This window comes from Motacilla alba, chromosome 2 (genome assembly GCF_015832195.1).
Source record: "Motacilla alba alba isolate MOTALB_02 chromosome 2, Motacilla_alba_V1.0_pri, whole genome shotgun sequence".
NCBI classification, from domain to species: domain Eukaryota; kingdom Metazoa; phylum Chordata; class Aves; order Passeriformes; family Motacillidae; genus Motacilla; species Motacilla alba.
Genome location: NC_052017.1, coordinates 58,642,834 through 58,660,002, shown reverse-complemented (window position 1 = coordinate 58,660,002; position 17,169 = coordinate 58,642,834). Strand labels below are relative to the sequence as shown.

The window sequence follows — 17,169 nt, the reverse complement described above, 5'->3', positions numbered from 1 at the left end:
CTCATTTTCTAATCTCTCACAGTTTTCAGGAAAACCTTAAAATATGTGAACTTGCACAGCCCCATTACTGGCTGCAAGAGCCCCAGCTGAGATAGAAGCAGGATGGAGAGGCTTTGCAAAGAACAAGACAGTGCAGTGAAAATAGTGGAGCTGGGCAATGGCTCTGCAGTTTTGCTGTCCTAAATGAAATCTCTGAAACTCTTAGCTCAAATAGATGTTACAGGGGTAGTTGCTCTAATCGCAGGGCAGTGTTAATCTGGAAGCCTATCTGTAATAGCGGATGTTTGCAGGAAAATGGTCTGGTGAGTAAAAGCATTCTTCTTTCTCCAGTTTGAGTAAAGATAAAGAAAAAAATGATGACATTTGGCCCTTGGATTCTCCAATTATTATTAAATTCTCTTTTCCCTTTTTGTAGTAGAAAAAGGTGTGTAATACACATTTGAATTGAATGTAAGAAGTGGTCACTAGCAGGAATAGGGCTCAGGATTCTATTTTTATTATGATTTAAACATGCCATCCAATTTTGGAACAATAAGAACAGCAAGGCCATTGAAACTGTGTGTGGTGGTGTTCCAGAACTTCCACACTTCTGTGTGCTCCAGAGCAGAGTTTGGGAGCACTGTTGGGACTAGGGGGGTTGCTGCAGTCTTTGCAGGGAAATGAGCTGCTGCTTTGTGACATCCTTCTGAGGCAGGGAGGGGTGTTTAGTCCCATCACAGGCACAGCAGGGAGGGAGGCTGCAGAGAGAGCTGGTCAAGTGTCTGCCTTCTGGCCATGACCACCTTGTGCCCAACCTGTGCTGAGGCTGACTCCAGGACCAGGCTAAAGCAGGCCCCCAAAGTCAGAGTGGAAAAGCCAAAGCACTGAATTTAAGCTGTGGGGGAGCTGACTTTGATCTTTCCCTCTGGGAGAGGAAAGGGCTGCAAAGTACCACTGTCCAAGGGGATGGTCTTGTACCTCTGCTGTGGAAAGCTGTGGGTGGCTGCCCGAACAGAAATGCCTTCTGGTGAAGTTGCTGCAGAGGGTTGTGTCTATAGTGGGCTCTGCCTCTGCGGGGGCCTTTTCCCAAGAGATCTGCTCCATGTCTCTTAGGATAAAGCATGTGTGCTTCACAGCACTGCCCAGGGACTGTGGGACACTCATGCTTTGAACTGTGGCCTGGGCAAGTGACAGGGGCAAGTCCACATTTCAGGGTTTGTTACATGTCTGCTGCTGAGCTAATTGCCTTGGTTTCTCTCTGTAATCAGGGGAAGGTTTGTCAGCATAGAGTTTAGTGAGCTAATAATTTTATTCTGATGTGAACATCTGAAGCTGCTTGGGTAAGTCACACCTTCAGAGTGCCTGTCTTGTTTTGCTGGCTGTGATGGCAGCCGAGGTGACTAGACCCTGTTGTTGTCCAGCCTGTATGTGTTAAAAGTAAGGTGGCATGAATCACCTGGCTTTTCCCTTTTTCCTTTGACTGAATGTGTTGTGTACAATTGTTTCTAAATGTGCTTAGCAGGCTTTAAGGTCTTACCAGTTTGCCAAGACTGAGATGTACTTCTTAGGCTGCATACCCAGGTACAGCTGGAGTATGGCTGGGAGAAGCAGTGCCTTTTAAGACCTTGGCATTTCTGTCTCTGGCTTGGACCTTAACTCATACTAGAGCCTCATGTTTGAAGTCAGCAGGTTGATAGAGACACAATCTTGGTTTGGGTGTAAAAACACAGATTCTGGTCGCCATCACCTCCTCATTATAGCTCCCTTCAAAGGAGACACTGTTACCCTCACCATCCTCCTCAGTTCCCGGTCATGCACTGACATCCTGCTCCACCAACTGCAGCAGGGTCTCATCCATTTGCAGCAGCAGATAAGCTACTCTATAAGGCTTTTATTGGCAAGTTCTGCTATTAATATTTGCAGCATTTTACTTGGCTGTCTTACTGGCTTTAAGCAGGGTTGTGGTGTTAGCCTGCCAGTATTCAAGTCAGAAATTCTAGTGCAACAGCTGTTGCTAAATATTGTTACTCAACGTGACAATATTTAGAATGATTGATTGAAAATAGTCCCTGTATGTTGAGAAAGTTTTAGAAATCTTTCATGCCTTTTTACTTGCAGTTGGAGCTCTCAAGCCTTTCAGTTCATTGTAGCACTGGTGGCAGAGTGCCTCATAGTATGCTCATTGGTCAGTCTTGTCTATTCCATCCATTTGGTTTTTGGATTTTTTTTCATTAAAAAAAAGAATTGACATCAACCAATGGCATCACCCTCAAGCAACTTACAGTATGGAATCCAATCTCTCTATATTTCTCATAGTTTAATCAGACTATTCTGAAGGTCAAAACCTTGAATCCAAGTTATAAGATATACCTGACCTATTTTTATTGCTGCATGTGGATGCTTTCCATGGAAGACATGCTCTCAGATAAAACTGCAGCATAATCAGAGCTGTAGCACCAGGTGAATCAAAGGTGGTTTGGGGAAGTGGAGTAGGACCAGGAGTGGTCTCCTGGCAATGTGATTACTGTCTTTGTTTCGTGAGGAGGTTGAAGCGCAGACTGATTAGGCAAAGAAGTCTGGAAATAATGTAAAAAGTTGTTATGATTTTTTTTTCTGCTCTAATCAAATCATGATCTCTGATAAATCAAAAAACTCTCTGGTGGTGCTGGAGATAGGAACTCGATCACTCCATGCCCAGCTCACTGCACCTTCATCTGATTCATCTTTGCTCAGCACTTTTATAAAATGCCTTGAAATGTTTTCCTTCTTTTAATTCAGTCCTACATAAAAATTAAAAAAAAAAAAGAGCCACAGCTAAAAATGGACAGAAGTACTGTGAAAGCTGGAAGCCATCAGTATTCTTGTGACTTTCAGAAGAAGCGAGGAGGTTTATTTCAGACCTTCAGCCAGCCTCCCTTCCCGCTCCCTCCTTTCTCCAAACACAGAAGGCAGTCGGGGCTTGATTCATGGACTGTCTGATTATAATAAGTCTCACTTGGGGCATACAGCTGTATACCATGCTACTGCACTACGTGCTTTATCTGCCTCCGCCCTTGGGTGTTTAGTTCCTTCTCTGTGCTGTGGCTTTTGACTCCATTGGCTAATTAAATAGCAAAAAGTCTCACATCAGATTTTTTTTGTCTTTTTAAACAAGTACTTGGCAAATCGGAGAAATTAAGAATTGGAAGTCTATCTGTAGAAATTTTCATGGCAACAGAACAGTAAGTGCAATATTCGTATTATGAATATGGCTCAGTATTTATAGCTCTCCAAATATTTACAGAGATAAAGCCTTTAAACATAGCCCCAGCTTTCTGTCTTCAGTAGCAGTTTAAATAAATGTCATTTGGAGAGAAGTTAAAATTGAGTAAAAAGGCAGCCATTTCTAGTTTAGTATTGTCTCACTGGTGTCTCTGAACTCCAAAAATTTTATGCCTGAAACTGTGTTGTCTCTGTCCCACACGAGCCAGTGTTTATCTTGACATGCACCTCAAAACCATTGGCCTTTAATCAGATAACTCTTGTGAGCAGATGGGGGCCCCACTGTCGTTAAATTCACAAGGGTGAGAATTCAAAGTCATGCAGTTGCTGAAGCATTCATGAGCCACTGAGTTAAAACGTGGCATTGAGGGTGTGTCTCGGATTGGAGGAGTCACCGAGGGATGCTGGAAGTGGTGCTGTAGCATGGCTGGGATGGGCAGTGGTGAAGGACATCGTGCTGACGGCACCTGACACACGCCCGAGGATCCCGGGCCAGCCTGTGCTCACCACAAACGGGAGCGTGCTGGGTGCGAGCGGTGCGTCAGCAGCATGGCGAAAGGCAGGCTCACAAGTATGAGCTTGTCCAGGGTATCTGCCTAAGAATGTGTAATAAATTCCTTCTTTAGGGCTCTTGTGATAATTTTTTTTAACCCATGCATGGCCATGGGTATGACTGTCCAAACTGAAAGCCGTGACGGATGCTGAAGGCAAATGTTTTGAGTAGAAACTCAACAGAGCTTCTACTCTACTGAGTTTCTAGAGTTTCTAGAGCGAGGGGTTGGGTAGTTTCAGTGAGGACACTGCTGTGTTGGATTTACCCCCAGACCTGGATTTATAATCCTTGGAGAGTGATGAGGCAGCAAGGATTAGAAGAACATTTCTATAGTCTTGTGGTAGAAGGTGTCATGAGAGCAGTAATGATTTCTTGGTGTTCCAGTGAATAAGGTGCCCAGGACTTACAAATCCATTCCATTAGTAACTCCTTTTCTGATGGGCATCTCTCTTGTAATTCTAACAGTTTTAAGAAGAGTGTGATATGGGTTGGTTTTTAGGTACGTGTATTTTCTAGGAGGAAAATCCTTCCTAGAAATAGGGAGCAGTGTCTTGCGGCTGTTTAAACAAGGAGATTTCATGGCTGTGCTGAGAGCCAGCAGCCACGAAGGCTGTTTTTCCCTGGATAGAGACTGAAATTACTTGTGAGCCAGTGATTGAGTGTACAGCATCTCTATTACATTAAGATTAATAATTCCTCAGCGTATTTGCAGCTGGAAGTTTTATATAGATCTTTATTCATCATGATGTGAACAGCTGCTCTTTTGCTGCTCTGTTGAGTTAAGGTCCAAGTGGCAGCACTAGAAAGTGCCACATAAAACACAGTCCTGCTGTTTCCATTCACTGCTCTCCCATCCAGCTCTAGTCCTTGGCCCAGGGTTGGCCCCTTGCAGGAGAAAGCCATCTTATTTTTATTTGTGGACCAGCTCTGACTGCATTTGGATCTTAAAACAGAGTTTGAGTAAATCCAAGGAAAATCACTTTCAGAAACACTAAATCCTGAAAGTAGCACAAAAATCTGTAGGAATTCATGTTACAATTTTACATTAAGTAAGTGAGACTATGGGGTAGTAACATGCTTCATTGCACAGAGCATAATTTATTCTCTTTTTTTGTTTAATGGCATCAGATGCAGTACAGCAAAATCTGTCACAGTCAGAGGGTTGTCTCAGCTCCTGAGGAAGTGTTGTATTTTCTGTTTGGTTGTTTTTTGAGAGGTTGTTGTGTTTTACTATATTTCATTTTTTCATTCTTAAGTCTGTTTGCTCTGCTGTTTCGAATAAGATGCTCCCATTTTTTGGCTTGTCCTCTCACAGGAATGTCCAAGCAGACCAAATTTAGCACCGAAATAGTCACCGACAAAGAGTCTGGAGCTGAGCTGTGCATGTCATCCAAAAACCGGCACCCCTTCTTGCTTGCCTGGCTGCTGGCAAAGGGAAGATTTTCCTGGTCAGGATGATGTGCCTCGCTCAGTCCTAGGTACACGAAAGCAGGCCTCTAGACATCTGGAAAAAGCATGGGGCACATGGGTGGTATGGCAGGGACTGAAACGTGTACACCTGCAGAGTGTGAGCTTGAAGGTGGAGAGAAACAGCTAAAAAGAGACCGGGATTCTGCGACGCGCTGAGCAAGACAAGTGCCTCAGTGGTTTGCTGGTGCTCTGTCAGTGCTGCCTGTCTGCCTCATTGGCACTGCCAGTGCTGCTTGCTCCTTGTCCTGTGGGGACCTGAATCCCCAGAGTAGGGGCTGCCAGCCCCTGCCTGGCTTGTGCTTGGCAGCTCAGGATACAGCTGCCTGCTTGTGCCCTGCTGCTGCTCTTCAGCATGCACCCCTGATACGCAGGAGGACTGCCCAGCTTCCCTCTGGAGCAGAGAGGTCAAGGGCAGTTCCATAAACTGGTTCCCATGGCACCTGGGATTTGTGAGAGGAGCTTGAGAGGAGAGATGCTACAGTCCCCCGCCTCAGGGCATCTGAGGTGTGTTTTTTTCTCAGACCTCCCCCAGCAAAAGAATTGAGGGCCTAACCAGGTCGGAATAGGTCTTAGGGAATTTTGCAACGAACAGGGCAGTCTTTTTCTGACTCTTTTTCCCAGAGGCGTAGGTTGCTGGCTCCCAGAGGCTTCAGCAGCAGGTTTCTGGGCATTTTCATCTGGGGGCATGGTGGCAGGGCAGCTCGCTGGCTGCCCAGGCAGAGGCCAGGCAGGATCTCTGCAGTGCACACCAGAATAGATGCCCTGGTCTCCTGACCTCACCCCCTGTGCCTGCGCTTCACATGACAGTCACTGCCCGCAAGATCAGCTTTTCCCTCCTGCCGTTCAAACCCATGATGCAGTGGCTTACGTCTTCCAGTGCTCCTGTGTGGGAGCCGAAAGTAATTCTTTTTCTTGAAAATCAGATTCACAACACTACTTTTATGCGTGCTCAGTGCTAACTGCTGAAATCAATACCCAGAATGTTTGTGCACTTTCTTTGTAGATTAAACAGCTACATCTTTGATTTGGTTTTAAAAAACCAGGACGCTCAGCATTCACTGATGGTATTTTATCGAGGCTGTATATTAGGTACACATTTAAAACATGACAGTTTGTTTCATTTTATCATTCATCGTGTGCAGTTCCTGAAAAAAAAATGCCTGCTGCTTGAAAAGCAATAAAGCTATTTAGTGTGTAGCTCCAAAGCTCTAGCTTAAAGAGACAAGCAGCACTTGTCTTAACTTTAAAACATTCCTATTTTATAGCTTTTATTATGTTTGACCTTTTTTGAAGCATTGCTTTCGAAAACATTGATGGGGATAAAGGGAAAAGAAGCCCCCTTACACCAGACTGAGTTGTTAATCTCCCTGATGATTCTCACCAGACTGACTCGGGTATTCCTTGAACAGTTCTGGGAATGCAAATGGGACAGATAGATGTGTAAGGCATTGCTGAGCATAAGCACTGTGGTACCTGCTGTAAGGTCATCAGTTACATGGTCTGGTAAGTAGTTATTGTTCTTTGTATTTTTAGAGGCATGAAATGGATTGTTGTCTTTATTATATACTAAACATAAAAAAAAAAAACATGCAAGAAAAACACACAGAAGAGGTATTGCTGATATGGATGTTCCCTGTGGCATTTTTTGGCACATCATTATCATTAAGGAGTCAGCCCCTACGGGCCTCAAGAATCTCAAGCGTAGCTGCTGACTGGTTTTGAGAGTGCATACTAAGTCCCTGGTCATGCCCTGCTTTGTTATTAGCATGAGCTCAGCCTTTAATGCATTGGGACAGGCTAAGCCCTAAATTATACCCCAATGCTCGTTTAATATATTTGCAAAAGAGTCCGGGTCTGGAGGAATGCACCACTGTAGGGTTTTTGCAGTCCTTTCCCCAAACTCCCACTAAGTACACTTGAAAGTTATTACACAGGATAGCTCCCTTTCTTCCTGACTGATCTCATGGGTGGTGCAGAGGGTGTACCTGGCTGGTGTGTCCCGTGAGAACAGGACCATTCTTTCGGTGGCCTCCAGGAGCCACTCCAGACAGAGGCTTCCTTGTTATGACAGGTAGCTTTCTGAGCATTTCAACAGATGCTTGGGCATGCCAAAAGCTTAAAGCACTTGGAAAGGGAACGTGCAGAATATTTCAAGTGCTTTTCTTAAAATAAATGCCATGGCTTAAATAATAGAGGTTTTCCTCACTGACTGTAGAATAACCACTGAAGCTGAAATAGTGTATGAGTTATTGGATGTGGCGTTTGCAAAATTTCCTCAAAATTTAGGGACTGTAGGAAGGTTTGGGGAGGTTTTGCCTTTTTTTTTTTTTTTTTTCCTAGTGCTTATGTTCGAAACACCTCATCTCCTTCTGCTCATCGTTTTCCAAGTCTGTTCATTTCCAATTGGCAGGTTTAATAGATGTATACCAGGAGCACATTTGGAATCCAGGCAGCCTTAGTATGCTCATGTCTGTGATAAACCGGAGGTTGTCATAGCTGTAGGACTGAATCAGGTAGTACCTTGTTCATGAATGTGAGGGGTGACAGCCCTGTTTCCCTTACACTTCACTGGCCACCAGAGGAAGATTCCCGATTTTCAGTGCCACAGCATCTGGACACATGAAAACATCCAGCCGCAGTGCATCTCCTTGGGGAAAGGCTGGGGTTTGCTTTGGCACCCTGCACTGAGATGAGCAGCAGCCTACTGGTGAGAATTGAGACATGTTGGTGGGAGATAGTGCTGGGAAAGCGATGACGGAAAGGTGTAGGAATCCCAGGGAAGGCTTGATGCAGTGGCTCAGCCGGTGCAGCCTTTTCCCTTTGCTCTTGCATAAGACGATGTGAGGTGACGAAGAGCTTAGCTGTGATCAGTCCTGTTCTAGTGTTAATTACCAGTGACTGCATCGCTTTTGATAGAATTAGAGGAGTGTGTAATAGGCCTGCAATTAAGTCTGATTTTGATCTTAGCAGCTTCAGACAATAAAAATGAAAATGTCATTTGAGATGAGTTCAAGTATTTTTAACAGTGTTGCTCAAAGAGAACAAGAGCAGAGTAGTCAGTGTTTGGTCAGAGCAAGAGAATATGACCTACTTTCATTTCAAAACCAAACACTTGGCCTCACAGTTCTTATCTGCATATTTAAGTTTTTCCTGCATCTTTCCTTTGTACCAAACCAGGTGACTGCTGTATCACTGCCTTTATTTGGGAAGGGAAACTCATTCAGAAACATTGCGCTCCTGGTCCTTTTTTTGCAGCTAATTCTTTTTACAGTTTCACAGCAGGGGAAAGTACACCTCTTTCCACTTGGATCTATGTATTGCCAAGGAAAGCATGCTTGGTAGGAAAGACACGTCCTTTATTATGAATGCTGTAGCTGAGAGCACCTTTGTCACCCATACTCAACCGCTGAGTTATTAGGAGCTTTGGACTGTGTTACACAGAGAAAAAGATAAAAATAGGGTGTCTGACGCATGCATCCCATGTTGCACGCCAGGAAACTGAATCGCTCTTCCAACTAGTACAGTACCCCAGAGCATACATGGAAAATATGCATGGATATGAACGTGTGAGATCTTTCCTCACCAAGAAAAATGCTCAGTCACCCTTTTTTCCCATCACATTTTACATTGATCTTGTTTGATATTCCCTTTGACTGCTGGCAAACCTAACAGCCTGAAGTCCCACAACTGTGCTTTTACTGCCACTGCTCCTCACTGTTGAGCCTGTCTTCCATGTTTTGAGGGAACTGTGGAATATTCTTATTGCACCCAGCTGACAGTAAGCAGGATCTTGCCCATTCACCAGACATCTGCAGCTCAGCAGAGTTTCCGAGGCTCAGCACTATCTGTCACGGAAATAATGCACTGGGTGCATAGTCTAAAATAAGTCATTCACAATATGTGCTCCTTTAAATGTTAATCCTTGCATCGCTTTCTTTTATTGCTTCTGTTGGCATACACGATTATGTGACATAATATAAAAGTAAATAATATGATGCAATGGGTAAAGCTCAAAAGGAAATACAAATTAGAGATCAGATGCTTCCTAACACAGAATACGACACAAAACTTACAGTGACGTGACTGTGAATTTTTCTTATTTCGAGGGCAGCAAAATCGAGCATATAGCAATTACATGAGTCTTTCTGGATGTGTCTGGCACTTTCTAAGTCAGGGAGTAAGTGACTTTGGGTAACAGATCCAAAATAAAGTATGGCTCTGCTCTAAGAGAGGGCCTTTAAAAAAAGCAAACATAAATTTAGCTTGACAATTACAAACCTTAAAAAACAATGCAAAACATGCAACTGAGATATCATTATTTATTTTCCAGCTTGTGAACACTTTTCATGGGAAGGCAGGTGTGCAAAGATGAGGACTATGGGTGTTTAATTGCCTCCTGGTAGGAAACCTGTGGGAAAAGCGCAAGCTGAGGCTCAGCAGTGGGTTACAAACTATGGCACCAGGCAAGTTCAGATTTAAAAATAAAGCCTAAAATAGCAGAACCCAATGCAAGACCAACATTTTTGGTCCTCTTTGCCCGTATTCAGTAAAACATATGGGTACCTTGGTGTGCGATTTTGCTTTTGCTGAATTGAAGTTTGAGTTACTCGCTAGTCTATTTTTACATTTTAAACGTCCTTGTAACTCAATATGTGTTTGTTTTAATTTTACACTCTCCATAAAAAGCATCCTCCATGACGACTTGGAGAAGTGACCGCTGGCAATGCATAGAAATTTATTTGCCTGGCATGTCACACTGTCTTACTTTTCCCCCTGCAAACCCACGTGCTGGTCTTGACCAAAAATACCCTGGGATACCTTGTGTCTCCTCCCTTACCTAAGCTTTGCTGCTGAGGGTCTGGAAGTGGTGAGGCAGGGAAGATCAGCTTGGGTCAAATCCAGGTCACTCCACCACCACTGCTTACACACACTGTTGGAATTAATGAGCAGCCAGGCTGTCATGGTGGGGGGGGAAGAGGGTGGTGATGAGTAGGACAGTGGCTTCCCTGTGGCCACTGACTGTACCAGGAGCACACCTGTGATCACCCACCTGCAGCTCAAGCTGCATGTCTGTCCCTGGGGGAGAAAGCCAGGAATCCCTCTTTTTGCAGCATAGTGCTGATGTGTGTGTCAGGGGCCATAGGAGTGGGTGCTCCATGTGGAGCTGGAGGGAGGTTCACAGCCCATGGCATCCTACAGAAGGCAGCGTACAGGCACGGCTCCGCTTTTCTCTCTCTCTGTTGTTTTGCTGATAGTGCAGATTTTCAAACTGCTGCTAATGTGTTTCCAATTTTACAATTCTGGCACGGAATCTTCATATCAATCATATAATATCATTATCGTATCATATCACAACCTCCTGGCACTGAGCTGCCTTCATATGATGTCTCAGGAATGCATAGCTGATAAAATAGTGTAGAAAAGCTAGAAATGAGCCTTCTCTTCCTCCTATCCCTGCATCCTTCCAGCATTCATGTGCCTTAGGTAAGGATATAAAAATTACTGCACCAAATTAAACAAAAATGCTTCTGTTCTCTTTGCCGTTCTGACCAAAGTGTGGGGTGAAAAATTTACGGTGTGCCCGATTGGCGATGGAAGATGTGTCTAGGCTCATTGTCCTCCCTTCCTCATGCATTGGTCACTGTGGTACCTGAAACTTTGCCACTATGAGTTGCTGTTGCCACTCACCATGTTTGATAGTGGAGGGAGGGCTTTGGGCCTGTTAGCACCCACCACAATTTCGCTGGGCTCAAGGAGTAAAAGTGATTCAAGATCTTTGTTTTTAATAGCATTCCTGCTATCAGATGGTAAAATACCCTAGAGAGATAATATGAAATTGCTTTGTAAGATTTAAGGAGAGTGAAAATACAAAAGAGAGGCAAAAATTTAAGGAGAGACAAAATACAAATATAAGCAGCATTTGATACATGGGTTTCAGCACTTGTTTTCAGCTTTATTTAGCTTTGAACTTGCAGCTACCTTAAAACTAGTGCTGCTCCTCACCAAATTATGATAAGTTTTGAGTTTCCATATTCAGTGATGGGGAATAACTCATGCCCAAATCCACATGAGCCATTCACAGTGGAACCTAAACCTACAACAAAGTGAGCAGGTTTGCTCTGGGGTGGGGCATCTCCTGGGACAGTGCCCCTTGCCCATGTTCCTCTCTCCTATAGTTGCTACATCTTCCCTTCCCTTAGGACAAAGCTTCACCACTAACCACTGTAAGATAACTGTTTTTGTGAGACTCATTTCCCAATGTCAGGTGGCAGCCACAAGTGGGACGTTGTCTGGGGACTCCACAGCAGCTGGAACCATGAGTAGCTTCTACAGGAGGTGGCGTGGATGAGGTCAGGCTCTGCTTCCTCTGCATCCTGTGGCAGAAATAACTCTTGTTGTCATCAGAGCAGTCACTGTAATGTGGATGAGGTTCAACCCAGGCCCAAGAGATTCAATGAGATTTTTGTGTGATTATAACAAGAATTTGACACACATGGTGAGCTGCTAATCATGTATATGTGATCTGTCTCCATGCTGTCCCAGAAGGTATTTACCAGCATAAAAATCAGCTAATGAGGTCACAAGCAGCAGACTGCTGCTGCATGAGGGATGTCCAAGGAAGCATGGGGATGGGTGAGCTGTGTCCTTTCTATCTGCAAACTCTGTCGGTTTTGCACCCCTCTGTACTGTGAAGGAACGTCAAGTTCATTGTGTTTTTCTGCTGAGCACTGCAGCAGAATTTATGCAAAGTTTTCTGTGGATGTAGCAGGAGTACTCGAAAGTTCTCCCATCTAAAATGCCTCAGGTCCTTTAGGATAATGAGACATTTTGTGAGTGCACCTTTTTATTGTACCAATATTACATTACAGGAAAAATGGAAGGGGGGAACTTAACACATAGCACCTGTCACAAGTTCTCTCCTTGAATTAGGCTCTCCTGCTTATAAAACTTTAATTGATTCCTAGCAGTTTATGTGCGTGGTGCTCAGTGGGCGTTTTCTGTTCTCTTGCCAGCTCCATGGTTACTTAGAAAGCGAGCCGCTCACACTGCAGCTGTTCATTGGGACTGCAGACGACCGCCTGCTGCGACCCCATGCTTTCTACCAGGTTCACCGGATCACCGGCAAGACCGTTTCCACCACCAGCCATGAAACAATACTTTCCAACACCAAAGTCCTGGAAATTCCTCTTCTTCCAGAGAACAACATGAGAGCAATGTAAGACCAAGGCACCATGTCTGAATCCTAGAAGTTTCGTCTTGGTCAACTCACTTAATTTCTTTGGGGTTTGTTTCTTTCTTTGTACACAATTTTCCTTTCCCTATCTTTGTTTTCTTTCCCTACATTTCTCTCTGTAATAGTAGGTTTCCACAACTTTGCTGAGACAAATTGCCGCTAATCAGCTTAACAGCAAAATGAACTGCACAAATATTTATGACAACTGATTTGCTTTCATTCTAGAGTTTCAGCCAATGTGCTTATTTGCCATTTAAAATAAGTGTCTCGGTTACTGAGCTGTAAATATCTCCTACCTCAGCTCCTGCATTTAGTTTCTAAATATGACACCTGTTGCTCCTATACGCACTAGCACAAGGAACAGAGCTGATTAAAATTTATCTTTGGATGTCAAAGGAAACTCTTAGAGAGCATTTCCAAGTACCCTCGTGGTTTTTCTGAGACGAATAAAACCACTCATTTCTCAGATGATAAAACTCAGCATTTTTCATGGCACTTGCTTACAAGCAAGTCTTCCAGAACTAAGAAGAATTAGCTCTGAGAACCTTTATTCAAAGGTGATGCAGTTTACAGATTGAGTTGTTAAACTGGGCTAAGTTTAGTGCTATTCAGAAAAGCAGGCATGCATATCTTAGGATGTCTGGGTGCTAATTAAATGTAGGTCCATTAAGCATCTGTAAACATTGTTATAGGATGGTGTATAAATGCTGTGTATAAAATAGCATTCTGTGCAAATGATATATATCAAACCTTTCACACTATTTTATCCTGTCCTCTCTGTGCCCCTCTCTTAAATCAGCCTACCCCCTGAGTTGTCTCCTCCCTTCATTCAAATCATCCTAACTGTTATCTGAGGTGTCTGCCTTGGGAGGAATTTCTGTGTGCTTGCGTGCAAGTACAGGTCTTGGTGTGTGTATAAATATAAATGTATTCATATTTATATATAGTTGCATGCACCTTTGTGTGTGTATATATAGCAAGATAGAAAGCAAGCAAGAAATCCTGACCTCCACCAAACCAAATACCATGGGAAAATCACAGTATCACTCCTTGTTTTTCATGCAGTTTTCCTTGCCTTAACGAAGTGGAAAATGCTATCAGACACCTAAAGTCCTTCCACACGTAGTGGTTATTAGAAGCTGGTTTGCAGTATCATGTACAACATGCCCTGGAGTGCCTCATGTAAATAGAAGAGCCAGAATATGTTTAGCTGCATTGCCAGCTGGGCTTAGAGTGATCACTCAGGACCTGAGGATCTCTCTCAGTGCATTGTGTTAAAAGTCATGACAAGCCTTCAAAATTATTGGCCCTGTTTCCTGCCATCGTAATTTGGTGGGGCTGCATTGGGGTTAAGGAAATGTTACTCATTTGTACCCACGCAGTATTTATCTGGCAGTATTTATCCAGTTTGAATCACATTTTTGGCCATCTAGGAACTTTATTACCATTTCATTCATCTTTTTCCCTAAAATAAAGGTAAATTACACAGTTTGGTAGCCAAGCTGAATGTGGCATGTGTGCCAGGCTGTGGTAAAGCTCACTCAAGAATCACAAACAATGCTTTGGCATATATAGGCCTTACATGTCGGTAGTCTAAAACCTCATGTAGCACTGCCAATGAATTGAAATTTGGAGCCAAGAACTTTTCTCACACTTTATGTGTACAGGTCTTGATTCAGTGAAACACCAGAGCTCATCTGCCCATTTAAACTTTTGCACATTAACTGTTCCTATCGACTTCAGATTTCAATGTCCATGACTTTCCAAGCTTGAATTTAAATACTTTTTCTTCTCTGAACATTTAGGTATTAATTGTACATCAATAATTATTCAGTTTACAAGTGTTGCTCTAGGAGAGACAAAATGTAGAAACATGCCATTTGTTCCATGCCTTACGGATCTTTGCATAGTATTTTGACATGAGTACAAATACTCTGTATTCTTATACAGAGTATAAGAATTCTTATATAATTCTTATGGCTTCACGTGCTAATATGCATTGTTGGGAATCTTTAATACTTTCATTAGTTTCTTTGATCATATCAGCAAGGGCATTTTTTAAATTCTGAAATCCATACTTGAGAAAAAATGCAGATCAAAACCGTGCTGCCATAGTGCTTATTTGCAGTTTGCTTCAGAAGAAGAGCTTCAAAGGTCTGGAGAGGGAATTAAACTCTTTGAATGCAAAATAAAGTTAACTATGCATACTCAATGTAATAAAATGCATGCCAGAGACCAGTACCTAGAAGAAATTGCCATGTAGCCTTTGTAGTCATGGCCAAGGCAGAGGTATTTTTGCAGTGGGTTTTTGAGTGCATAGGTTTATATGTCTTTTGCTCCAGGAGCTTCTTGTGTTGAAATAATCTTTGACAAAAATCCTGGCTCGTAAACTCATCCAGGAGAAAACCAAAGTTAAAAAACTAAAAAAAGAGAATGAGGCCAGAAATTATAGTAGTTGTATCTGATGAAAAGCACGTTTTTCCCTAACGTGAGGAGAGATCTCTGAGTTTAGTTTTTTTTCATGCAGAGCTTCAGTTCAGCACTCAGCTTGGGAGTATTTCCTACTCATTGAAATACAAACAAATTGACAGTAGAACTGACCTCAGGGAGAGCTTTGTTCATTAATAAGAATTTCAGGACTTCACCCTAGATTGAAAATCTGGTCAGATTTTTGTCTAAATTAGTTGTAACAAGTGAAATTTTAAGTAGCCTGGCGTTCCAGGTTAGAAACAGTTTCTGCACTGCTGTCCAGCATCCTACTGACTTTCCTGGTCTTGCTGTTTCTTTGGGCTTTGATTTATCTTTAACTACAATCCTTATAGGGTGTGTTGGGGAGGAAGGGTCCTTTAGATTTTCGTCCTCTGAGAACTGAGGTAGCATCCTAAATTTGTGTTCTTTACAGCAGCCACTATACCTGCTGCTACCAATAGCCAACTCAGCTGCTTGGGAATGCAAGTACTAAACAAAGTCTGCTGCATTCAGCCTGGTCATTGGGCTGTGCCTGATGCAGTTTTTTAAGAAGAGCATGCAGGAGAGAGATAAGATATTGCACGCTCGTGTCTTCCTGAAGTCTTCTTGAAGTGAATTGAATTGCCCTGTGTTTTCTTTTGGATAGCATTGACTGTGCTGGGATATTAAAGCTCCGAAACTCTGACATTGAGCTGCGCAAGGGAGAGACGGACATCGGTCGTAAGAACACTCGTGTGCGTCTGGTCTTCAGGGTTCATATTCCACAGGCCAATGGCAGGACCCTCTCCTTGCAAGTAGCCTCCAACCCCATTGAGTGCTGTAAGTAGCAACAAACATCCTCCTCTTGCTGGATATTATCCGAAAATCTTTTAATCAATAAGAATGAAAAAGATGTCTAAGATCACTGTTTACTCGGCACTGCCATGTCCACGCACCTTTTGAACAGTTTTTAACTTTTCTGCTTCATATGCAGTCTGTCCACACCAACATGCTCTACATTGGTTTTGCTTTACCTGTCTAGTTAGTGAACTTTTTTCTGCTTTCCAAAAGTACATGGTTTACATTGAGAACAGAATGTCTATGTCTTAGGAAAAAATGTGTAGCTTTGTGCATTGAGTGCTGTAGAAAAACACACACTTACAAGTAAAGAACAGTTAAACTAATAGTAGACTTGGGAGGGACAGGGCCTTTGGTTTTGGTGACTCCTTATCATAAAGGTAACTGCTGCAGAAGTTTTGAAAAGATCTTTTATGTCCTGTTCACTCTGTTTCCCCATCATAAAGCAAAAAACCAGCAAACAAAACCCCAGCCCCTTTGATAAGGAGCTAGCAATATACTAGAGCTGACACACTGGCCTGCAGCTTCAGAAAACATCCAGAAACCAGGTTTCTACACTGAGGTCTCTTTAAATGAACAGCCTGTATTAAATCATATACACTGGGACACCCTTCATAGATACCTATATCATTTTTGCTCTCTAAGCCTCAGCAGCCTCCCCCACACAAAACAAAATGTACCTGCTTTGTCTAGCTTTGACAGTGCAGCATAAGTGGTGGAAGCTGAATTTCAGTCTAACTCCCAACACTATTTTGATTGGCTGGATGGACTGAAGCAATTTTTTAAGGTTTGGTTGCATTCCATTCACAAAGTGGATCTTCCTGATGCTGACAAAGTAAGGGGAGAAACTTGATATCTGGCAGGTATGTGAGGGGTGGCCTCTGGCAGAGGGAATGGGGAGGAAGGCCTGACCATTACTAGCTCCATTCATTCTGGAGGGCAAAGCAAAAAATGTGAGGAGTCATGGTTTCATCCTGCAGTTGAAGTTTATGAGAGCTTTTCAATTGCTACACAGCAGGATAAGGCACAGTTTGCATCTATCCTGAACTGGTCTGTGCAAAAAAGCCAAGCTCAAGGAACCACTAAATGTGAAGCTGATTGGATTAGTGTCAGGGTACTACTGCTTTGAGTGTTGCATAATGAGCAAAAGCATGGCACATGCCTGCTGAAAGAAGTGGAAAACAGGAGAAAAAATAAGTGCTAGTGTTATTTCTAGCACAGATTGTGGAATAAGCTGGTGCCAAAAACTTCATACATTTCTTAGTGCATGTGACACCAGAAAGAACCATATAATCTGGATAAAATGTCTCATTGTCCCTTGAAGCAGGACTCTCTTCGTGCCCCACAGTTGAGGGGGATAAAATTT

General features: G+C 43.1%; 1 protein-coding gene across 6 annotated transcripts in view; it reads left to right on the top strand.

Moving 5' to 3' along the window:
* Positions 1–17,169, top strand: part of NFATC1 (nuclear factor of activated T cells 1) — a 111,217-nt gene that overhangs the window by 31,308 nt on the left and 62,740 nt on the right. For all 6 annotated transcript variants that reach the window (XM_038126015.1, XM_038126022.1, XM_038126033.1 and 3 more), the window contains exons 4-5: positions 12,277–12,479; positions 15,613–15,785. In XM_038126015.1, coding sequence (XP_037981943.1) covers positions 12,277–12,479; positions 15,613–15,785 — 376 coding nt within the window. The remainder of the gene's footprint in view (positions 1–12,276; positions 12,480–15,612; positions 15,786–17,169) is intronic.